Raw genomic sequence first — 26501 nt, 5'->3', positions numbered from 1 at the left:
ACTCATAAATTTGGATGTATATGCCACTTGAACCATTGAAACTGCTCTGTCAATTTATAATCTGATCTGAATTTAACCTCATCACTGTATTCCTATCTAGCCCTGGTAACTTTCACTAATCTTACTTGTTGTGAATCTTCCTCAAAACATTTCAATGACTCATCTCCCACTGTCTTTTGAAGAAGAAAATTCCTAAGATACACAATCTCCAGATACACACAAAAATCACCTCCTCACAATCTTAAATGGATGATTTTTAAACAATCACCAAGTTTTGTAGCATGGAAACAGGCCCCCTGGATTATCTGGTTGGCAATATTCGCGAAGCACCCATCTACATTAATCCTATGCTAAGTACATCTTATTCTCACCAACTCCCACAGATTCCATTACTCACCTACACATTAGGGATAATTTATAGTGGCCAGTGAAGCTACCAATTAGCATGGCTTTGGGATCTGGCAGGAAACCAGAGCACACAGAGGAATTCCACAAAGCCATGGGGAGAATATGCGAAATTGACGCCAACAACACTGGAGATCAGAATCTGTTGAGGCAGCAGCTCTACTAGTTGCAGTGCCATGCCACTGATGAGCTCTATTTCTCGACTCTCCCACATGAGGAAACATTTACCCTCTCTATCTACCCTCTCAAGTTCCCTCAACTTTCTATTTACTTTGATTAAGTTGTCTCTCACTTTTCTAAACTCCAGTAGATACAAACCTAACTTGTTCAATCATTCCTTGGTAAGTCAACTTCCCAAATCCTGATATTAATTAATTTAGTAAACCTTCACTTATTTACTTCCAGCAGCCTTTCTTAAAGACAAAAAACTGACACTGTATGCAGAACTTCAGATGATACCTTCCAACTGGGCCTTCTGGAGCTCTCAGTTGCTTCCCATTTTAGTTCCCTCACACATCCTACACTGACATTTTTGTCCCCAGCTTCCTTCATTGCTGGTGAAGCTTAACACAAATGAGAGGAATATTCTCAAATTCTACCTGGGTAGTCCACAACCTGATGACATGAACATCAAATTCTTCAACTTCAGGTTAACTGCACTTTCTGTCTCTTTTGTCTCTTCTCCGGACCTACCTAGTTGCTGCTACGTCCACCATCAACCTGTTTATCCCCTCCTCCACCCACTCCATCTGCCCACCCACCTCCCTTACTTAGATCCACACTCCCCCTTCCTTTCCTATAAGATTCCATCATCTGCACAACATTGTTGTCTCCACCTCTCACCTCCTCCCTCCCAGCCTCTGTCACTGTTTCCACCCTTCGTTCCTCCATTTGCCTATCAACCTTCCTCACCAGGATCCACCAATCACCTAACAGATCTTGCTCCACCCCTTCCCCTTTGCCTCTTTATACTGGCTATCTCCTTTAGTCCAGATGAAAGGCTTCAACCTGAAGTGTCCAATGTCCATATTCTTCACAGATACTGCCTCACCCAGTATGCTGTTCCAGCAATTTGTGTATTGCTCCAGATTCCAACAACTGCAGTCTTTGTGTCTCCATTCAGCCTAACATTTTACTTTTTTTTTAAAAAATAGAATTGACAGAGAATGGTTTTGCACTGGAGTACAAGCTAAAATTTCAGAGAAGTACACTTGGCTGCCACAGCACTTGACAATTTCACTGTTTGGATATTTTAACCTGATTTGAATGTGATGGAGAAATTGACAGATTTTCAGCTGACTTCTTCCCCAGAATCTAGATTTTGAATGCAAGGTGCAACCATCAGGGATACTTCAATCATCAAAGAAAAACAAGATATTTTCCTTTATTTGTTGTTTGAACTGAGTGACCTTGTAAACTTTGTCTAAATCTAAATAAGGGAAAAATTTAGTTACATTATTATTTTGTACCTCGATTCATATCACTTGTGCTTTACTGTCCCTATGACAGGTTCTTCTGTATAAGTGATTGCTGTTGCTGAGAGCTGAGGAACTGCATTCATTCACTTTTCATTCTTTGGAATCATTCTTTTCTTTTTGTGTGTTGTGATTATTTTGAAAATTTGGAAATTACTCTTTGATGGTAAATCAATTGAATGATATCCTGCACCATTTTAATAGACATGTTAATTCATTTAGTGTCTTTTCTGAAAGAATGTAAAGAGTAATATTTTGACTGTATTATTTTAAGATTTAACTTTGTTGAATTATATTTATTCAATTCAAGGGCAAATAAAACATAAATTTGATAATATTTTTCAGAAGGTCATGAGGTATTCCACAAATCTGAAAAATTACAAATATATCAAAATGACAGTGTCGTGCAATAAACATTGGAGATGGATTATCAATTACTTGGGGAACCACTGGCGAGCTTCATGATTAGAAAAAAATAATAAACGAAGTACCTACCACAGAAAGGCAGTTGGAAAGCAGAGCTCCATCTTGGCTTAACATATTAGACACTGTTATTGCAGGAAGATTCATGTTTTGTGGATTGAACTGAAGAATCCCATTCTGGGGCACTGAGTGGCAGACTGAATGGTAGCCAGAGTCTGTGTCAGTCAGGTGAAGGAGTGAATGGTCCGGCATTGAAGGAGGAGTAATTGGAGGGATATCAAAATCTTCATCTCCAATGCTTGGGACTGGGTATGACTGTGGAAAGAAGCAGCAATTTTTATATTTTAATAATGATTGCAAGTTTTAAAAAATGGTTTCCTCAGACAATTTCAGTACTCACTATAAATTTGACTGAGAGATGAATGGAACTCATTACAGAATTTCTAACCACCAGTTACAATAATTGCTATCAACCAGAATTTATCATTTTAATTTGGAGAATGTTGTAAAAGCACTCAATTCAGGCAGAATAGAGCACTGAAGTTTGAATGCAATGAATTCAAAGCTTTCTATATACAGATCAAACCACACAGTCTGGAACCCAGATTTAACTTTGTAAAGTAACAAGAAAACTGAAATTATAATTGGAAATATCCATGTTATTTTTTTGAACCTAATGCTAATGAAATTCATTTTAAAAGACTGATAATTAAATTAGAAATCTGAAAAGTGCTTTAGAACTGCCATTGGCAGTAACACGAAATAAGCAGTGGCACAATAAAGACTGAAGTGCGCAAAAGGCAAATTAATGCTGTTGTGTATGGCGATGACTGCCCCATCCTTTAGGATATATTCTGTCCTTCCTATGTGGTCCCATGGGATTGAGGATGACTTGTTTCCAATCAAGTTCCTTTGGCGCTGATGTGACTGATGAAGCCAATGAGAGACCCGCGGACCTTATCACAGATGGGACAGGAGTGGCAGGTGGATAGTTTGAGGTGGTGTGCTCCTTCTGCTGTTTGTAATTCAGATGAAGGTGACACTGACAGGGCCCAGCTGACATTGAAATGCCTGATATAGAACAAGGACAAACACTTCTGAAGGAAAATGGATTGAACATCAGGATAGTTATGGCTCCATTTTACACCAGTCATGGATACAAGGAATTAGATTAGGTCACATAAGCTAATTTATGGTGGTTATGGCAACACTATCACTTTGGTCTAGCGTGTGAGTCTATGAACAGCAGGACAACACACACTGAATGCGAGAGGAACTCAGTAGGCTGGAAAACATTCCAAGGAAAAGAATAAACAGTGGACGCTTTGGGCCTAGAACCTTCGCCAGGACCTGATGAAAGGTCTTGGCCTGAAATGTCGACTGTTTACTCTTTTCCATAGAATGCTGCCTGGCTTACTGAGTTCCTCCAGCTTTTTGTGTGTGTTGCTTTGGATTTCCAGCATCTGCAGATTTTCTTGTGTTTGTGAACAACAGTACAATTGCCTTTCTTGTGCCTGGTGTCAGTGATATGTGGATGTAAGGGGTAGGTACCTGTGCTATGTGCCTGTGACACTGCTCCAAGTGTTTCGTTGCACTTGTGCATGTGACAATAAACTCAACTTTAAGTTATGACAAAAGCTGGGTAAACGGGTTATATTCCAGCAAGATAAGCTGGTTTATGAATGATCTGACTCCCTCTCCCACTCATTCGTTATTGCTCGAGGAAGGTGCAGGAATCTCGGGTCTTGTTCAAGGTTTGGTCAGCGCGACTGGTGGATTGGACCCATTTTTATAAGACTCTGTGGCTGATGTTACATGTTATTCTGGTTTTTGGGTATTCTTTTTTTAAAAATGCTATTTTGATGGGGCATTTCAACATTGGCAGGCTCTGCAGCCTGCAGTCAACAAACGATACAGCGCTCAATTGAACTGAAATGAACTAAACCGAAACCAGACAGTTTCAAGGACTCTGTAGTTTGAAGTTTAATATTCTGTGTGTTATTCAGTTGCTTTTTTGCTTTTGGCAAAATTTGTCCCTTTTTTCACATGATGGGCATTTGATGTATTCTTTGAACAGGTTCCATGGTGTTTCTTTGTTTCATGGCTGCCTGTGGAGAGACGAATCTCAGGCTTGTACACTGTATACGTACTTCGATAATACATGTACTTTGAAATTCTGAGTCCAGTTCCAGTGAATCCTGTCCCTCTGAGTTCTTTCCAGAAACCTCCCCACTGCTAATGTAAGGTTCTTTGGCTTGTACTTCTGGTTGCCTCACTACAGAAAGGACGTCGAGCCCTGTGAGTGGGTGCTCAAGAGGCTCAGCAGCATATTACCTGGATTGGAGAGTATTAGATATCAAACGGATGGTGAAAAAACAAAGGTAGCGTGTATTTAGACTGTCAAGAAGGGCAGGCAGATGATAGGACAAAATTGCAGCCAGCAGGGTGAGTATCAGTGCATTAGGGATGCAGAATCAAAAGGGGTAGCAAATGCAGAACTCAAAGTGTTATATCTCAATTTGAAGACAGAATATAATATAAATGGTAAGACTCTTGGCAGTGTGGAGGATCTGAGAGATCTTGGGGTCCGTGTCAATAGGACACTCAAAGCTGTTGCACAGCTTGAGAGTGTTGTTAAGAAGGCGTATGGTGTGTTGGCATTCATCAACCGTGGGATTGAATTTAAGAGCCATGAGGTAATGTTACGGCTATATAAGAGCTTGGTCAGACCCCACTTGAAGTACTGTGTTCAGTTCTGGTCACCTCACTATAGGAAGAATGTGGACATTATAGAGAGAGTGCAAAAGAGATTTACAAGGATGTTGCCTGGATGGAGGGTGTACCATATGAGAATAGGTTGAGTATACTTAGCCTTTTCTCCTTGGAGCGACGGAGGATGAGAGGTGACCTGACAGAGGTGTATAAGATGATGAGGGGCACTGATTGTGTGGATAGCCAGAGGCTTTTTTCCAGGGCTGAAATGGTTAACAGGAGAGGGAATAGTATTAAGATGCTTGGAAATAGGTACCAAGGGGATGTTAGGGTTAAGATTTTCACACATAGAGTGGTGGGTGCATGGAATGCACTGCTGGCAGGGGTGGTGGAAGCGGATACAATGGGGTCTTTTAAGAGCCTCTTAAATATGTACATGGAGCTTAAAAAAATAAGAGGACTATGCGCTAGGGAAATTCTAGGCAGTCTCTAGAGTAGGTGACATGGTCGGCACAATATTGTGGGCTGAAGGGCCTGTAATGCGCTGTAGATTTCTATGTTCTATGTTCAATGCATGGAGTATAAGAAATAAGGTGGAAGATATTGTTGCACTTTGTTGTACAAATCATTAGAAAGATGTGAAATTGGATTGGAAGATGTTGAATCCTTGTGGGTTGTGTTAAAAAACTGCAAGGGTAAAAGGACCCTAATGGCAGTTGTACACCAGCCTCCAAACAGTAGCTGTGATGTTAACTATAGATTACAACTCGAAATTGAAAAGGCCAATGTTATGATAGTCATAGGAGATTTTAACAAGCACGTAGATTAGGGAGATCAAGTTGGTAATGGATCTCAAGACAGCGAATGCCTCCGAGATTTTTTTTTTAAGAGCAGTTTGTTGTTGAGCCGACTAAGGGATCAGCTATACTGGATTGGGTGCTATGTATTGAACTGGAGCTGATTAGGGAGCTTAAAGTAAAGGAAAATTTAGGAGGCAGGCATCCCAATATGATTGAGTTCAACTTGAAATTTGATAGGGAGAAAGTAAAGTCTGATATAGCAGTATTTCAGTGGAGCAAAGGAAATTACAGTGTTATGAGAGAGGAGTTGGCCAGAGTAAATTGGAAGGAGGTACTGGCAGGGAAGACGGCAGAGCAGCAGTGGCTTGAGTTTCTTGGAAAAATGAGGAAGGTGCAAGATAGATGTATTCCAAAAACGAAGGAAGACCCAAATGGCAAAATAGTACAATCATATCTGACAAAGGAAGTCAAAGCTAATGTAAAAGCAAAAGAGAGGGCATACAACAAAGCAAAAATTAGTGGTAAGATAGATTCAGAAGTTTTAAAAAACCTACAGAAAGCAACTAAAAGAATCATTAGGAGGGAAATGATGAAATATAAAAGCAAGCTGCAACAATATCAAGGTGAGTAGAAAAAGATTTTTCAAGTATATAAAAAATAAAAGAGATGAGAGTGGGTATAAGACCTCTAGAAAATGTGGCCAGAGAGATAATAATGGGAGATCAGGAGATTGCAGATGAATAACTATTTTGCATCAGTCTTCACTGTGGATGGCACTAGCAGTGTGCCAGGTGTTAAAGGGTGTGAGGGAAGAGAAGTGAATGCAGGCACTAATACAGGGGAGAAGGTGATCAAAAAGCTGAAAGACCGAAGGGTACATAAGCCGCCCGAACCAGATGAACTGCACCCTAGGGTTCTGAAAGAAGCAGTGGTAGAGATTGATAGAGATTGTGGAGGCACTAGTAATGATCTTTCAAAAATCATTGGATTCTGGCATGGTTCCAGAGGACTGGAAAATTGCAACTGTCACACCACTCTTTAAGAACGGACAAAGGCAGCAGAAAGGAAACTATAGATCAGTTAGCCTGACCTCAGTGGTTCCGAAGATGTTGGAGTCAATTGTTAATGATGAGGCTATGGAGTAATTGGTGACACGGGACAAAATAGGACAAAGTCAGCATGGTTTCCTTAAAGGAAAATCTTGTCTGACGACCTATTGAAATTGGTTGAGGAGATTACAAGTTGGATAGATAAAAGGGATGCAGTGGATGTTGTATATTTGGATTTCCAGAAGGCCTTTGACAAGGTGACACACATGAAACTGCTTACCAAGTTAAGAGCCCATGATATTACAGGAAAGTTTCTAACATGGTTAGATCACTGGCTCATTGGAAGGAGGCAGCATTGGTGGGAATAAAAGGGTCCTTTTCTGATTGGCTGCCAGTGACAAGTGGTGTACTGCAGGGGTCGGTGTTGGGATCGCTTCTCTTTATGCAGTATATCAATGATTTCGATGGTGGAATAGATAGCTTTGTTGCCAAGTTTGCAGATGATACAAAGATTGGTAGTGTTGAGGAAACAGGTAGGCCGTAGAAGGACTTAGACAGATTAGGAGAACGGGCAAGAGAGTGGCAAATGAAATACAATGTTGGAATATGCACGGTCATGCACTTTGGTTGAAGAAATAAGACCATAAGATATAGGAGTAGAAGTAGGCCATTTGGCCCATCGAGTCTGCTCTACCATTCAATCATGGGCTGATCCAATTCTTCCAGTCATCCCCGCTCTCCTGCTTTCTCACCATACCCTTTGATGCCCTGGCCAATCAAGAACCTATCTCTGCCTTAAATACACCCAATGACTTGGCCTCCACAGACGCTCGCGGCAACAAATTCCACAGATTTACCACCCTCTGACTAAAGTAATTTCTCCGCATCCCTGTTCTAAATGGACATCAATCCTGAAGTCGTGCCCTCTTGTCCTAGTCTCCCCTACCATGGGAAATAATGTTGCCATATCTAATCTGTTCAGGCCTTTTAATATTCAGAATGTTTCTATGAGATCTCCCCTTCATTCTCCTGAACTCCAGGGAATACAGCCCAAGAGCTGCCAAACGTTCCTCATACAGTAACACTTTCATTCCTGGAATCATTCTCATGAATCTTCTGTGAACCCTCTCCAATGTCAATATATCCTTTCTAAAATAAGGAGCCCAAAACAGCACACAATACTCTCAGTGTGGTCTCACGAGTGCCTTATAGAGCCTCAACATCACACCCCTGCTCTTATATTCTATATCTCTAGAAATGAATGCCAACATTGCATTCATCTTCTTCACCACCGACACCGACTCAACCTGGAGGTTAACCTTCAGGGTATCCTGCACAAGGACTCCCAAGTCCCTTTGCATCTCTGCATTTTGAATTCTCTCCCCATCTAAATAATAGTCTGCCCATTTATTTCTTCCACCAAAGTTCATGACCATACACTTTCCAACATTGTATTTCATTTGCCACTTCTTTGCCCATTCCCCTAAACTATCTAAGTCTGTCTGCAGGCTCTCTGTTTCCTCAACACTATCCACTCCTCCTCCTATCATTGTATCATCGGCAAATTTAGCCACAAATCCATTAATACCATAGTCCAAATCATTAACATACATCAGAAAAAGCAGCGATCCCAAAACCAACCCCTGGCAGCCAGCCAGCCAGCCAGAATAGGATCCCTTTATTCCCACACTCTGTTTTCTGCCAATCAGCCAATGCTCTACCCATGCTAGTCATTTCCCTGTAATTCCATGGGCTCTTACCTTGCTAAGCAGCCTCATGTGCGGCACCTTGTCAAAGGCCTTCTGAAAATCCAAGTACACCACATCTATTGCATTTCCTTTGTCTACCCTGCTTGTAATTTCCTCAAAAAAAGTAGGTTAGTCAGGCGGGATTTTCCTTTCAGGAAACCATGCTGGCTTTGGCCTATATTGTAATCTCATCCCTAACAATCTATTACCATAACTTCCCAACCACTGCTGTCAGGGTAATAGGTCTATAGTTTCCTTTCTGTTGCCTCCCACCCTTCTTAAATAATGGAGTAACATTTGCAATTTTCCAGTCATCCGGTACAATGCCAGAATCTATCGATTCTTGAAAGATGATCGTTAATGCCTCCGCGATCTCTCCAGCTACTATCTTCAGAACCCAAGGGTTCATTCCATCAGGTCCAGGAGATTTATCTACCCTCAGACCATTAAGCTTCCTGAGCATCTTCTCAGTCATAATTTTTCCTGCACATACTTCACATCCCTGACAATCTTGAATATCTGGTATACTGCAGATGTCTTCCACTGTGAAGACTGATGCAAAATATGTATTCAGTTCGTCTGCCATCTCTGCATCTCTCATTACAATATCTCCAGCGACATTTCCTATTGGTCCTATATCTACCCTTAACTCTCTTTTACCCTTTACATAATTAAAAAATGCTTTTCGTATCTTCGTGTGGACTGTTTTCAAAGCGGGGAGAAAATCCAAGCATCTGAGATACAAAAGGACTTGTGAGTCCTTTTGCAGAACACCTTAAAGGTTAACTTGCAGGTTGGGTCATTGATGAGGAAGGCAAATGCCATGTTAGCATTCGTTTCAAGAGGTCTAGAATACAAGAGCAGGGATGTGATGCTGATAACTTTATAAGACAATGGTGAGGCCTCCCCTTGAGTATTGTGAACAGTTTAGGGCTTCTTATCTAAGAAAAGATTTGCTGGCGTTGGAGAGGATTCAGAGTAGGTTCACAAGGATGATTCCAGGAAAGAAAGGGTTAGCATATGAGGAATGTTTGATAGCTCTGGGCCTGTACTCACTGGAAATTAAAAAGGATGAGGGGGGAGTGATTTGATTGAAACCTGTCAAATGTTGAAAGATGTAGATCTGGAAAGGATGTTTCCCATAGTGGGGGAGACTAGGACCAGAGAGCACAGCCTCAGGATAGAGGGGCATCCATTCAAAACAGAGATGTAGAGAAATTTCTTTAGCGAAATGGTGGTGAATTTGTAACCACAGGCAGCTGTGGAGGCCAGGTCGTTGGGTGTATTTTAGATGGAAACTGATAGGTTCTTGATTGGCCACTGCATCAAAGGTTATGGGGAGAAGGCCAGGGAGTGGGGCTGAGGAGGGGAGAACAGGATCAGCCACAATAGAATGGTGGAGCAGACTCAATGAGCCAAATAGCCCAATTTGCTCCTATGTCTTATGGTCTTATGTTCTTCTGGTAAAGGGACATCTGATAGAAGTATGAAAAATTATGAGAGGTATGGATAGAATAGATAGTCAGAATATTTTTCCTAGGGTGACAAATGCAAATACTAGAGGGCATATGTTTAAGATAAAAGTGGAAGGTTTTAAAGGAGTTTTGTGATTTTTTTTACACAGTGAACGGTAGGTGATGGGGAAGGTGATAGAAACCAATACGATAGTGTTGCTTAAGAGACACTTAGACAGACACATGAATGTGCAGAGAATGAAGGGATACAGACCATGTGTAAACAGATGGGAATAATTAAATTGGTATCACGGGCAGTGTAGACATGGTGAGCGAAAGGGCCTTTTCATACACTGTACTGTTCTATGGTTTCTGGGTTGCCTTCCCACACTTTCCTAAATAAAGATACATTAGCCATCCTCCAGTCTTTCAGAAGCTCACCTATGGCTAACAAAGTCACAAAAATCTCTTTCAGGATCCTAATGATCTCCTCTTTTGGCTCCCACAATGTCCCAGTACATATCTGGTCATACCCCAGGGATTTATTCACTCGTATGTGCATTAAGGCTGCTAACACCTCCCGTTTCATAATGTTGATATGCTCCCCCAAAATCACCAGCTTCTATGTTCTTCTCCATGGTAAATGAAAAATGTTCATTTAAATTTCACTCAACTTTTGTGGCTCCATACATAGCACCAATCTTTAAAGCAAACTACTCTCTCCCTAGATACCGTAGTTTTGTTCTTAATATATTGAGAATATGTTAAAGATTCTCATTTAAGATCTGCCAAAGACATCTCATGTTCCCTTTGAGCCCTCTTAATTACCTTATTAAGTATATATCTGCACCCCTTATTCTCCTCAGGTGACTCACTTGATCCAGCTACCTAAACCCAACATATACTTCCTTCTTTCTCCGGACAACAGCCTCAATATTCTTCATCAGCCAGGGTTCCTTAGTCTTGCCAGCCTTGTCCTTCACTCTAAAATGAACATGTTGGTCCTGAGGCCATCTTATCTCATTTTAAAAAGCTTCCCACTTGTCAGATGTCCCTTTAATTGCTAGCAGCCTCTTCCAGTCAACATTATCAAGTTCTTGCCTAGTGTCATCAATTTCTTCTTTGCTTGTAGACAAGTTCTATCTTTTTCCATAACTTCCTTTAATACTAATAGAATTATGGTCACTGATCCAAAAGTGCCCCTTCATGCCACATCAGCCATTTGCCCAGCTTCATTTCTTGAGAAGAATTCAAGTGTAACCCCTTCTCTGGTACAGACATCACAATATTACTGCAGAAAACATTCCTAGATCTCCTTAACAAATTCAGGACAATCAGTGAGGAAGAGGATGGTGACAAGTATGGGCTGGTGGCATTTGTGGAATGAGGAGGGTGGTGTTGCTTTGAATATCAAACAACATTCTTCACAAGAATCCTACTGTCAGAAGATCAATACTTCATATTTCCCAGCTTCCTCTCCCTGTAGATTAACTTTCAACAATTCATGTACATGGACATCCAGGCTCCTCTGAATACCACTCTTTTCAATCTCTTATCATTTAAGAGACTCTGCTTTCCTGTTTTATATTCCATTATGTTACACCTATTAAGTCATCATTGTTCACTTGCCCTCGAAACATCATGTATCCTCCTCACAACTCACAATGCCATCCAGCTTTGCATTATCAACAAACATGCCTACATCACATTCTCCCTCCTTTTTGAAGTCAAGGGTTACATTTGCTATCAACCCACCCATGGGAACAGTTTAGAGTCTATGAAATGTTGGAAGTGTGACCAGGTTCATCCAGCATCTCCAGAGATGTCTCTTTCAAAACCTTGTAACGCAGGTCATCAGGTCCCAGGGATTTATCAGTTTTCAACCCCATTAATTTCTCCATTTAAATTTGTACTAACGTTAATTTTTTTTACAGCTTCTTATTCTCTTTAGACCTGTTGGTCTGCATTATGTCTGGGAGGCATTTTGTATCTTCTTTTCTGAAAACAATTTCTCTGCCATATCCTTATTCTCCAATATTATTTTTCTTGCTCAGTCTGTAAGGGACTCACATTGATTTCAGTACTTTTTTTCTCTTTTTGTATGAGTGTATCTGTTTTCACAGTTGGCATTTATGTTTCCTGTTGGATTAGTTTTGGAATTTAATTTTCTTTTTTTAAAAAATCAATGGCATGGTACTCACTTGCTAAATTCTAAAATGTTCCCAATTATCCCATTTAGTCCTCTTTTTAGTAACATTATAAGCTTTTCCTTTGAAGTACTACCTTTAACTTCGGTTGTTAGCTACAGATAATTTTTGTTTTTTGGTTTTGTGCCTTAAGATGATGCATATTATGCAAAATGTGTATCAATTGTTTATATGTTGGTGTACTGCTTGTAAATGTAGTTTTCCGATGAACTGTTATTAGCACCCGCTCTACACATCCAGATTTTTCTACGTTTAGATTTAAGAATACATGTTTGGTTTGAACTAAATTGATTTCAATATTCATATGAAGTTGTATCAGGTTCTGATCATACTTCGCTAAAGGTCTTGTAAGTGTATGATTATTAATTAAACCTTTGTCATTTCACAGTATTAAATCTGGAATAGCCTGTTTCAATCTCCATTTAGCGTAGCTTCACTGAGATCTGCTTCAGTGAGATTTGCCTGTGATGTTTAATACACAAATTAAATTTCAAAGAGACACTGAAACTTCAAACAATCTGTTGGAGAAACCAGTAGGTCAAGCAGCATCTGTAAACTGGGATGGGGAGGAATTGTCCAAACACTGCAGTACAGGTAATCTGTCTACATATGTGAGTCACATGCCCTGAAGAAACTGCAAGGCCTACTTACAAAGACCCAGCCATATTTAGCTACTAGGTTTCAGATACAATTCATTTGTGTGACATAAAGGTATATTGACCCACTGAAAAGGATTCCAACTTCTACACCATCACTCAACCCTTTGTCCCCCTTGGATCAATCCATTCCTAGATACATCCATGACACTTCACACATTCTTATATGCCCCTGGCCTATTCCAACTACTAGGAGTTGTCCCTCTCCTCCACTGAGAGGTATTCTATCATTTGATTTCTTTTCCTGGCAATTAAAACACATCAGCTGGGACTCCATGCCAAGAATATAGAAACTGATTTTTATTTCTCTAATTGCATAATTGTCCACATGATTCATTTGCTTTTTCTTACAAATCTTTTTTAGCTTTCTCCCCATCATCCTTTCACCCTTCAGTCACCCTTCATAAATAATTGTCCTGCCTACTTCACAGACAGTCATTACTATGACTTAATTTCAGACCTCTCAAGGAATCTCTCAGCCTGTTCCTACTAGATTGGTGATCATTTGGTCTCAATTTCAATTTTCTTTCTGCCTGAGCAGTGATCAGTTTCAGCAATATGCATTACATCTGTGGTTGTTATTCACATAAGCAATGCAACATGAGCTTCTTCCTATCTTTGTTGTCGAATCAAAGAACCACAACTTATCAGAAATCTGGCATGAGAGTAACAAGAGCAGTCCATTCAACCCTTGAGCTCATTCCACCAATTATTACATGGTTGAACTGCATCTCCAGTTCATTTACTGTCTTTACCTTCATATCCCTATGTAAAAAAAAATGTCACTTCTGAGAAAGAAAGCTGTTAAGTGATGTGTGAAAATTGTTAGTTAAGGGAGAAATTCTATTGAATAGTGTAATGATATTGTATGTGACATGATGGATTTCTTTAGAAATACAAGAATGCTAAACATAATTAGGTAGTGGATTCAAGGCACATTGAGAGGCACATCCGAAATTAGACTTATATTCAGGCGTGGAATTAAGAGATATGTGCAGTGACGTCAAATAGTGTGCAATACTTCATTAGTTGTTCTGAGAAAGGATCTTTATCCTGAAACATTAACTTGATTCCTCTTTCCACAGATGTTGTCTGACCTGCTGCATGTTCTGTCTCAATTTCAGATTTCTACCAAATGAAGTTTTTTTATTTAATTTTTATTCAGTATGCAATACTCATCTTGAGGTTTCTTGCATGAAATATAACTGCAAACACCTACAAATGGTACAGCTCACAACACAGTGTAACAGGCCTTATATGGGGGACAGAGACCTGTTTTGGTGTCATTTGAAGGGCTTGACCTTAACTGCTCCACATCTATACCTTCACCTTCAACCATGAGGGTGCCTTAAGGTTGTGGGTCACTGACCACCTACATGCCTTCTAGTTTCTGACATTTACAGGCATTGCCCCTCAGTCTTTCAAAATCCATCTGATCAATTCCCTAACTTCCTCCCACTGTTCTTACTGCCTTGTCACTCAGGTTAATTTTGCAATCTGCAGATCACCTCCCTGAGCCCTTGCCTGATTATATCCTCAAGTCACACTCCATAATCATCTTCCCTGACAACATCTTCTTTGTTCAGAACCAAAGCTGATTCCTGTCTTGATCACCACCAAAACTATCTCTCCTTTCCACCATTCATTTCCAAAACCAACTACCCTGACTTAATTTTCTTCACAGTGTAACCCTCTTACTGTCTCTGAAGAATGAACCTCTCAATGAAGACTGGTGTGTTCTCCTGACTTCCCCTTCCTCAAGTTCACAATCAAGATCAGGCAATCAGATGTAAGTAGCAGCCTATGGAGTTTGCATTGTATTACTTACAGAAACTGTGGGAGGATGGGAATACAAGAAATGGCTTTTAGGAGACCAGGAACAGCTTCTTACTTCCTATGTGCTTACTTCTGAGGGACTTTCTAAAGCAAGGCCTTAGCATGGAAAATAATTGTTTAAGAATGCTGTGTTTGCTATCTCCACTTTCAGGAGAACGGTGTTGTACAACTTTCACATAATGAGAGAAGACATCACAGTGCAGCAGCGTCTAGCTCTTGAGAGGGTGATTATCCTTGGTGCATGCCACGTTGCAGAGCTGCACAAGAAATGTCTTAAATGTTTAGGAGAACACTTTCCCAATGTCAGGAAAATTATTGATAATTTGCAGTCAAGCCAAGGAAATTAATTAACTATGTAATTTGATTCTTCGTGTGCTCTAGTTGGGCAAATCAGGATTTTCCCCAATCAGAGCCCTGGATGAACAATGAAATCTGGAATCTGCTGAGAGCCAGATCAGAGGCATTCAAGTCTAGACTTCAAGAATGCTACAAGAGGTGCAGATATGATCTCTGGAAAGCCATCTCTTAGGCAAAGTGGAGATTCAGGACTAGACTGGAATCAATGAGGGATACTCAACAGCTATGGCAGGGTTTGAATGACCTAACCTCCTAGAAAGATAAAGCTTGTGACATGGGGAGAAAAGAGCTTTGCTTCCCGATTAGCTCAATGCCTTCTATACGTGCTTCGATCACTAGAACAGGGAGGAACCATCACACACCCCTATGCCTTCCAATGGTCCTTTGGTCTCATTATCTGAAGATGACGCGTGGGCTGCCTGCAAAAGAGTGAATCCAAGGAATGGAATTTGGATGGAATACCTGGCCGTGTACTGAAGACTTATGCCAACCAATTGGCTGGGGATTGGACAGGCTAGATGCAGGAAGATTGTTCCCGATGTTGGGGAAGTCCAGAACGAGGGGTCACAGTTTGAGGATAGAGGGTTCCGCCTTTTAGGACTGAGATTAGGAAAAACTTCTTCACACAGAGAGTGGTGAATCTGTGGAATTCTCTGCCACAGGAAACAGTTGAGGCCAGTTCATTGGCTATATTTAAGAGGGAGTTAGATATGGCCCTTGTGGCTACGGGGGTCAGGGGGTATGGAGGGAAGGCTGGGGCGGGGTTCTGAGTTGGATGATCAGCCATGATCATAATAAATGGCGGTGCAGGCTCGAAGGGCCGAATGGCCTACTCCTGCATCTATTTTCTATGTTTCTATCTTCAACCTCTCGCTCTAGGAATGTGTGGTACCCACCTGCTTCAAGCAGGCTTCCATCATATTAGTGCCCAAGAAGGAAATGGTAACCTGTGTAACTGACTGTTGCCCAGTAGCACTTGGCGTCCACAGTGGTGAACTGTTTTGAGAGGCTGGTTTTGAAGCTCCTGCCTGAGTGGTGACTTGGATCTGCTCCAATTCGCCTGGCAAATTTTCCAATTTAGCAAATTGTCCTTTACCAAAAAAAGACCAGGGTAACATACCTGAACAACTGGCGTCTTGTCGCTCTCACCTCAATAATAAGCAAATGCTTTGAGAGGCTGTTCAAGATTACATATGCAGCTTGCTACCACCAAAACTGGACCCCCTACAATTCGCCTACCGACACAACCGATCGACAGACAATGCAATAGCCACTGCTCTACATACCATCTTTGCACATCTGAAGAAGAAGGATGCTTATGTGAGAATGCTGTTCTTGGACTACAGTTCAGCATTCAACACCATAGTTCCATCCAGGCTCGACAAGAAGCTCAGAGACCTCGGCCTTGACCCTGCCATGTGCAGCTGGATCCTGGGTTTTCTGTCAGATTGCCGGCAGGTGGTAAGAGTGGGCTTCCTCACCTCCACCCCTCCGACTCTCAACACAGGAGTCCCTCAGGGGTGTGTACAGGGGTTTTACTCCCTGTGTACCCATGACTGTGCCGCCACCCACAGTTCTAATCTGCTAATTAAATTTGCCGACGACACTACATTGATTGGCCTTATCTCAAACAATAACAAGGTGGCCTACAGGAAAGAAGACATCTCCCTGACACAGTGGTGTCAAGAAAACAACCTCTCCCTCAATGTCGCAAGAACAAAGGAGCTGGTTGTGGATTACAGGAGGAATGGAGATGGGCTAACCCCTATTAACATCGATGGATCTGGGGTTGAAAGGGTAAACAGCTTTAAGTTCCTTGGCATCCACATCAAAGAGGACCTCATGTGGTCTGTACACGCCAGTTGTGTGGTGAAAAAGGCACAACAGCGCCTCTTTCACCGCAGACAGTTGAGGAAGTTTGGTATGGACCCCCAAATCCTAAGAACTTTCTACAGGGGCACAACTGAGAGTATCCTGACTGGCTGCATCACTGCCTGGTATGAGAACTGTACCTCCCTTAATCACAGGACTCTGCAGAGAGTGGTGCAGACAGCCCAGTGCATCCGTAATTGTGAACTTCCCATAATTCAGGACATTTACACAGACAGGTGTATAAAAAGGGCCCGTAGGATCACTGGGGACCTGAGTCACCCCAACCACAATCTATTCCAACTGCTACCATCCAGGAAACGGTACTGCAGCATAAAAGCCAGGGCCAACAGGCTCCGTGGCAGCTTCTTCTACCAGGCCATTAGACTGATTAAGTCATGCTGATTTGAGTGTATTGTATGTTACATTGACTATTCTATTTATTATAAATTATTAAAAATTTCTATTATTGCACATAGACAGAGAAGTAATGTAAAGATTTTTACTCATATATGTGAAGGATGTAAGAAATAAAGTCAATTCAATTAAATTCAAAGCAACAGGTCCACAGCAGGTGCTATCTTGTTAGCTCTTCACACAATGCTGGAACATCTGTACAGCAAAGATCAAGATCCTCTTCAATGACTACTGCTCAACATTTAGTATTTTCATCGCCTGAAAACTAAGCAGTGAGATTCAAGATCGTGGCCTCTGTTATGTCTGTGCAACTACATATCAATTAAATAAAAGCATGCACACAGGTGATGGCTTTAACTAGTGTATTCACATTGCAGCGAGAGAGAGAGAGAGAGAGAGAGAGCGAGCATGCAAGCACAATACGCATGTGTAGACAACAGATCAATGGGCATAGGGGAGTCATTACTCTAAATTAAATAGATCCATACATTACACTTCCTCTCCCTTTAGATTAATGTAGCATAAAACTGTATATGTGCAAAACATCCAACTTCCCTAAAGCAAACCATATTCAAATACTCATGCTTTCAAGATAACGGTCCATAACTAACTTCACTATACTAAAGATTCAGTCCACTTTTGGGTGGCGCTCTGTTTCTTTCAGGATAGCACCTCTGGACCTGTGGAGCGGCATCAGGTTTGGCAGGTGTCTTGTCAAAGACAACATTCTCGGTTGCCAGAGTCACGTTGCTGTCAGTGACATGATCATCACCAAGAGGTAAGTCTTGTGGCTGTAATGTGTCCGGCTTGTTGGATGCAGTCGACTCAGTCATGGTCTTCCGTTAAGCATCCAGTATCTGGTCCACATGATGTCTCCATGTATGATCTCCAACATCCACTGTGTACATCAGTGCTCCAGTTCTTGTATCTATCCTACCAGGTGTCCACTGTCTTCTTGGTAAGCACACGTTAGGACTTCTTGTCCAACCTCGAAGCTCCTTGTTGATTCACTTGTCAACTGACTGAACTGTTTATTCCATACTTCTCTCTGTCGATCTGGTTTCAGGAGGCCTATCTGACATCTCAGTTTCCTGCTTATGACCAGCATTGCAGGTGCTTGATTTATTGTTGCACGAGTAGGTCCGATACATAAAAAGGAAATTGTCTGCCTTCTGCCGTACAGAAGTGTCATCCTTGTCCATAGCTTCAATGGACTTCTTAAAGGTTTGAATAAACCTTTCAGCTAAGCTGGGTGGTGAGGAGCTGACTTAAAATGTCTGATGCCACTTTTCTTCATGAAGAGTCAAAATTCGTCTGACATGTATTGAGGGCTGTTGTCACTCACAGTTTGTTCAGGTAAGTCATTTCTGGCGAAGATAGTCCTCAGAGTGGAGGCAAACTTTGCTGAGATGGGTGGATATGGCATCAAAGGTTACGGGGAGAAGGCCGGGAACTGGGGTTGAGGAGGAGAAAAAAAAAGGATCAGCCATGATTGAATGGCAGAGCAAACTCAATGGGACAGATGGTCTAATGCTGCTTCTATGTCTTACGGTCTTATGGATATCATCGGTATGACCTCCGGCCACTTTGAATGAGCATCCACAGCAAACAGGAACCTGGAGTCTATGAATGGCCCAGCAGAGTCAATATGTACTCTTTGCCATGGTGACAATGGCCACTTCCATGGGTGTAATGATACCGGTGGGGATGCATTTTGAACTTTCTGGCATTCCAAACAGCTTTTGGCCAAGTCTTCAATCTGTTTATCTATTCTTGGCCAATAGCTCCGGGTGAGACTCTTCACCTTGACTGTACCCAGCTGTCCTCCATGCAGATATTCTAACACTCTGGTATGCATCTTAGAGGAAACCACAACATGAGATCCACACATCAGCGTTCTTTGATATACCGATAGTTGGTCTCGTCTCACTGAGAAATCTGGAAACGTGAGCTGGCCATCCTTGTTTGGTGATTTCATGGACTTTAGACAATGTCTGCTCATTCCCTGTTTCCCTTTGTATTTCGGGATTTGTTACCTGCAACTGGTCCACCAATGCGATGTGGAACACCTCTGCTCACAGTATGAAGACTTTGCTTCTTCACTTGATAACAGTGGAAGATGTGGTCCACCAATGTGATGTGGAACACCTCTGCTCACAGTATGAAGACTTTGCTTCTTCACTTGATAACAGTGGAAGATGTGACAAGTCATCAGCATTGCTGTTTTGTTTGGTACCCTTGAACTCGATGTCATAAAACAGGACTCCTTGGAACAGTTCCCAATGTTGTAACTGAGTAGCAGTCATCACTGGAATTCCCTTCCTGGAATTCAAAATGGACACTGGGGGCTGGGAACCTGTTAAATGTGTAAACCTACGTCCACAGAGGAAGTGGTAAAATTTCTTTATTCCCCAAACTACACTAAGGGCCTCTCGTTCAATCTGTTTGCGATTGTGTTCTGCACTTGTCAGTGAAGTTGCAGAACCTGGGCCTCTGTACTTCCCCCTGCAATTGGATCCCCAACTTCCTAACTGGAAGACCACAATCTGCTCTACCCTCTGTATACACATGACTGTGTGGCTAGGCATAGCTCAAATACCATCTATAAATTTGCTGACGATACAACCATTGTTGGTAGAATCTTTGGTGCAACGAGAGGGCGTACACGAGTGAGATATGCCAACTAGTGGAGTGGTGCCACAGCAACAACCTGGCACTCAATGTCAGTAGGACAAAAGAGCTGATTGTGGACCTCAGGATGGGTAAGACGAAGGAACCCATACCAATCGTCATAGAGGAATCAGAAGTGGAGAGAGTGAGCAACAACAAGTTCCTGGGTGTCAAGATCTCCGAGGACTTAACCTGGTCCCAACATATTGATGTAGTTATAAAGAAGGCAAGACAGCGGCTATACTTTACTAGGAGTTTGAAGATATTTGGTATGTCAACAAATACACTCAAAAACTTGTATAGTTGTACTGTGGACAGCATTTTGACAGGCTGCATCACTGTTTGGTATGGAGGGGTTACTGCACAGGACCGAAATAAGCTGCAGAAAGTTGTAGATCTAGCCAGCTCCATCTTGGGCTCTAGCCTACAAAATACCCAGGACATCTTCAGGGAGCGGTGTCTCAGAAAGGCAACGTCTGTTATTAAGGACCTCCAGCACCAAGGGCATGCCCTTTCCTCACTGTTATCATCAGGTAGGAGGTGCAGAAGCCTGAAGGCACACACTCAGCAATTCACGAACAGCTTCTTTCCCTCTGCCATCCGATTCCTAAATGGACAATGTATCTTTGGACACTACCTCACTTTTTAAAAAATATACAGTATTTCTGTTTTTGCACTTTTTTAATCTATTCAATATATGTAATTGATCTACTTGCTTATTTATTATTTTTAAAAATTTTTTTTCTCTCTGCTAGATTATGTATTGCATTGTACTGCTGCTGCTGCTAATTAACAAATTTCACGTCACATGCCCGTGATAATAAACCTGATTCTGATTCTGATCTTGAAGCAAATGCGATCGAACGTTCATATCCATCTTTCGTAGTGTGTGACAAAATGCCATAAGGGGATGCCTCACATGCCAGTCTGATGGGCAGAGATGGGTTGTAATGGGTGAGTAGTTGGTTCATCCGATGTTATTTGCCTCTTTGTTTCTGTGAATGCTTTTTCACATCTTTCTGACCATTCCTGCTTTGCTCCTGTCTGTAACAGTGCATTCAATGGATGCAGCAATGCAACACTGTAGCAATGTTTGGGAGAAACCAGTGGTAACAGTTTACAAGGCTCAAGTATGACCTGAGCTGTGCCACATTTTCTGGTTTTGGTGCCTGCGGTACTGCTTCAATCTTTTCTTGAGACTTATATAAGCCAATGACATGTCCACAATATGAGATTTCATTCTTGAAAAACTCACCGTTCTCTCTTTTTGTGTGCAGACCACACTCACGCAGCCTGGTAAGCACTTTACCAAGGTTCTGAAAGTGCTCTTCATCATTTTTGCCTGTCACGATGATCATTGTGTTTCTGGGATATCTTGGAGCACTTGGTCCATTGGTCTTTGCCAAATTGCTGGAGCTAATGCGAGGCCAAAGATGAGATGATTATACTGAAACAGTCCCTTGTGAGTTGCAAAAATGTCTTCTATTCATAGCAGGGGATACCGCAGTACTAGGCTGATACTCTTCTTGAAATCCCCACATATGCAAACGGCTCTAGCCCTCCCTTTCTTGTTCACCAGGACAATGGGCATGACCCAATCACTCCACTCAGCCTTGGTGAGAATTCCAGATGCCTCCAAGCTCTGAAGTTCAGCCTCCACTTTAGGACGTAGTGTGTAAGGCACTGGACACACTTCATGGAATCTTGGTGTTGCTGCTATATCCAGTTCAATTCGGGCCTTCATGCCTTTGAGTTTATCAGTACCCTTCTCAAACACCTTCTTATTAGCATTAAGCAGCTGTAACAGTCTCTGGTTAGTACTACTGTTTGGGCTGCAGTTGCCTGTTGATGACACATTGAGATCTTTGATTGTGTGTCAGTCTGGTTGGATATAACTCAGCCATTCATATCCAAGAAGTACTGGCCTTCTACTTTTCAACACAGAAATTTTTGTCTGCTTTTTGTCTGTTTTGCACACTCCCTCTATGTGAATTTGTCTGTGACACTTTCTGCAAACTTTTTCTTTGAACCAATAGTCATTTGCATCAGGGGAGGATTTGCCATATTGATAACATTTTTGGCTTTTTGTAACATTCAGGGACATATTGTGCATTTCACATTCTAAACGACTTTTCTGTAGTTCTGCTGCATCACATTCTAAACGACTTTTCTGTAGTTCTTCTGCTGCGTTCTAAGGTTAGGTCTCTTTCTGACAGTAGCTTCTTTTGAGTGCTTTAACTGTGCATGTCACATACAAGCCTGTCCCTTAATGCATCAGAAAGTCTATTTCCAAAGTCACAGTATGGAGAAAGTTTGCACAGTTCTACAATGTATTCAGAAATGCTTTCATTCTTTGACTGGTTCCTTTTGTGAAATCTAAATCTGTCTGCTATTATCAGTGGTTTAGAGCTCAAGTGATTTTGTAAAATTGCGACAATTTCGTCAAACGTCTTGCTTGCCAGGTTTTCAGGAGTTACTAAATTGCATAAGAGCCTGTATGTTTTAGCAACCATAGAGCTTTCTTTCCTTCATCCACATTGTTTGCGTTACGTCACAGTTCAACCCTCTTGATATATGACTCCCAGGCTTCATTAGCACTATGAAATTTGTCAGCTTTCCTGAGTAAAGCCATCGCTATATTATTTTCCCTTTAACTTTGCTAGTTGTACATCTTTCACTGTGTACTGTGCAGTTACTCATGTGCTCCTTTGTTGGTGTCCATGTCCGTGATGGCCTTCTTTGTACTGTTTAACTCTTTCCTCTCACTGTCTCATCCCATAGCTGTTGGTGCACTTGGTGATATTCTCGGACATTTAGGTTTGTACTCATCACTAATTTGTCGTGACTGTGCAACTACCTATCAATTGAATAAAAGCATACATGCAACAGATAGTTTTAACTGGTGTATTCACATTGCAGCAAGACAGAGAGAGAGAGAGGACAACGTGCATGCATAGACAACAGATCAATGTGCATAGGTAAGTAATCAGTGCATATGTAGTAATAAGGGGATCCATTAATTTAAAGGAGATATATGCATAGATCACAGCCTTAATACTCCCTTGTGCAATTGGATTCTGGATTTCCTCACTTGTACACCCCAGTCAGTTTGGATTTCCAAAAACATCTCCTCCAAAATCTCCATCAGCACAGGAGCACCATACGGATGTGTACATAGCTCCCTGCTCTACTCGCTTTACACTTATGACTGTGCAGCTAAGTACAATTCCAACACCATAGACGTTTGCTGATGACACCACTGTTGTGATCAGCTTAAAGGAGGGAGAAAGAAAACTTGGCTGAGTGGTGTAATAACAACCACCTCTCACTCAATGTCAATAAGACTAAGGAACTGATAGTAGACTTCAGGAGAGCGAAACCATGAGGCAGTAATCATCGGAGGATCAGAGATGAAGAGAGTCAGTAAATTTAAATTCCTGGGTGTCACGATCTCAGAGGAACTGTCCTGGACCCATCATATAAATATAATTGCAAGGAAAGCACGACAGCGCCTCTACTTCCTCAGGAGTCTGCAGAGATTCGGCATGTCATCAGAAACCTTGGCAAACTTCTATAGATGTGTGGTGGAAAGTGTGCTGACTGGCTGCATTACAGCCTGGTATGGAACACCAATGCTGTTGAGTGGGAAATCCTATAAAAAGTAGTGAATTCGGTCCAGTACAACATGGATAAAACCCCCCTCGATCATTGAGCACATCTGCACGAAATATTGCCATAGGAAAGGAGCATCCATCACCAAAGATCCTCACCCAGGCCATGCTCTATTCTCACTGCTGCCATCAGGTAGAAGGTACAGGTGCCTCGGGACTCACACCACTAGGTTCAAGAATGGTTACTACCCTTCAACCATCAGGCTCTTGAATGAAAGGGGATAGCTACAATCATTTAAGGACTCTTTTATCTTGTTATTTCATGTTCATTATTTATTGCTATTTATTTATTATCTGCACTTGCACAGTTTGTTTACAGTTTACAGATACCATTCTATAGATTTGCTAAATATGCCCGCAGAAAAAAAACCCAGGATTGTATGTGGTGACATGTATGTACTCTGATGATAAATTTTACTTTAAGCTTTGAACTTTGAAATTAATGCTTTTAGGAAGGTATGATCATTCTTATTTCATTTTACGTACAAAATTCTGACAGGGTTAGGGACACAGTATGCATGGAGAATGTTTCCATAGCTAGAAAGTCTAAAACAAGGGGACATATTCTAGGGTAAGACATATGGGACTGAGAAGAGGACAATTCACTGAGAGGGTGGTAAACCTACAAAATTCTCAACTATAGAAGCCAGTGGAGGCCAAATCATTGAATATGCATACTGAACTTAAGAAGGGGACAGAGGAATCACCAGATGCAACAGGTGCATGGGCACAGAGCTCAATATAGCATTGAGATATACAAACAACCTTGATTATATCGTATAGCCCAGCAGATGCAAATGGTCAAATAGACTCTGCATGCTACTATTTTCAATAGTTACTTGTTTTCATGGTACACCTTTCCAAAAGGGTCTCTGGTACTTTAGTTGGAAAGCCAGTATTGCCCATAAAGATCATTATGTCACTGATTCATTCACAGGAAAACAACAGGAATTCTGCAGATGCTGGAAATTCAAGCAACACACATCAAAGTTGCTGGTGAATGCAGCAGGCCAGGCAGCATCTGTAGGAAGAGGTGCATTCGACGTTTCAGGCCGGGACCCTTCGTCAGGACTAACTGAAGGAAGAGTGAGTATACAGGATTCTTGTCTTCCTAAAAACCTACTCTTTCATGGTTTCTTGAAGTGTTTTAAGAGCTTCTCCAGGGGTAGACTTTCAAAAATACCCAATGATGCTTTATGTTTTGAAATTAGTGGTAAAGTTTAACACTGACCTGCTTATTTACAATCACGTGCCACTTCCAATCCAAAAGTGATCATGTGCAGAATTGTACACAAAATCATTATTCAAAAATAATTCTCCTCAAAATTTCTGTCTGTCTGAGAGTATTAAGCACCCAATACAGGTGCAGCATTTTTATTCTCGTTCTTAAAGTTGTTCCAATGACTACAATGAAATAGGGCAGAAAACAATGTCCTGATGATAATACCAAGGGTGATTGATAAGTTCGCGGCTTAAGGTAGACGGAGTCAATTTTAGAAAACTTAGCACATTTACTTTTCAACGTAGTCCCCTCCTACATGTACACACTTAGTCCTGTGGTTGTGGAGCATACAGATCCCTTCTTTGTAGAAGTGGTCCACAGCAGGGGTGATTGATAAGTTTGTGGCCTAAGGTAGAAGGAGATGAGTTATTAACTTCAAACTTTCTGCATTATCACTGAAAGAGTTGAACTGCACGTGCATGTAACGAAAGCGTCTTGGACCTCCAGGTGGTCCACAGCAGGGGTGAATGATAAGTTCATGGCCTAAGGTAGAAAGCGATGAGTTATACAGCTCTTGTTATATGCACGTGCAGTTCAACTCTTTGACTGAAAATGCAGAAGGTTTGAAGTTAATAATTCATCTCCTTCTACCTAAGGCCACAAACTTATCAATCACCCCTGCTGTGGACCACTTTCTGGAGGTCCAAGACGCCGACTCCTACAAAGGGATTCGTATGCTCCATGACTGCTGGACTAGGTGTGTAAATGCAGGAAAAATGAATGTGCTAGGTTTTCTAAAACTGACGCCTTCTACCTTAGGCCACGAACTTATCAATCACCCCTCGTATATAGAACACTTCACACTGCTTTTGGCAGGTGAATACCAAAGCAAACATTCTTAAAACAAGCACTCATATTCAGATTGAACAATTGGCTGGTAGAATAGTTGTGCCTCTAACAGTTGAATAAATGTTTGCATATTATGTTTGAACAGCAGCCAATCAGAGACCACGAGTGAGAGAAGAGGTGACCACACAAGTTAGCAAGTGTGCATTAAAAAGCAGCATTTCGGAGTTTGATTAACAGCCAATCAGAGACTGGGATTAATTCGCAAGGGCAAATAAAAATAAGGCAGGTGCAAGTAGAGCGGCCGTTGCAGCAGACAGCGTTAGAGTGGGGATTTGAAGCTTTAGCTCTTTAAGGCGTCAGCAAGGAGAGGCATGAGTGAGAGAAGGTGAAAAGCTGTAGGTAGATATCTTTTCAGTTTACTTATTGTTTCCTTCTTTATAATTGCATAGTTAGAGCAGTAGGGATGCCTGGCAGGATAATTGAATGCTCCTCTTGTAGGATGTGGGAAGGCAGGGAGACCTCCAGAGTCCCTGACGACTACACCTACAAGAAGTGCACCCAGCTGAAGTTTCTAACACTGCACTTAAAGGAGTCGGAGCTGGAACTGGATGAACTCCAGATCTTCCAGGAGGCTGAGAGGGTGATAGATAGGATATATAGTGGGGTAGTTACACTTTAGGT

At 41.6% G+C, this 26501-nt stretch overlaps 1 protein-coding gene across 3 annotated transcripts in view; it reads right to left on the bottom strand.

Annotated features, from left to right (window-relative positions):
* Positions 1–26501, bottom strand: part of tox (thymocyte selection-associated high mobility group box) — a 263891-nt gene that overhangs the window by 91893 nt on the left and 145497 nt on the right. For all 3 annotated transcript variants that reach the window (XM_072256787.1, XM_072256868.1, XM_072256699.1), the window contains exon 3: positions 2376–2618. In XM_072256787.1, coding sequence (XP_072112888.1) covers positions 2376–2618 — 243 coding nt within the window. The remainder of the gene's footprint in view (positions 1–2375; positions 2619–26501) is intronic.

Source organism: Mobula birostris, chromosome 1 (assembly GCF_030028105.1).
Source record: "Mobula birostris isolate sMobBir1 chromosome 1, sMobBir1.hap1, whole genome shotgun sequence".
NCBI lineage: Eukaryota > Metazoa > Chordata > Chondrichthyes > Myliobatiformes > Myliobatidae > Mobula > Mobula birostris.
The sequence above is the reverse complement of the archived record's forward strand: the minus strand, read 5'-3'. Positions and strand labels throughout refer to the sequence as shown.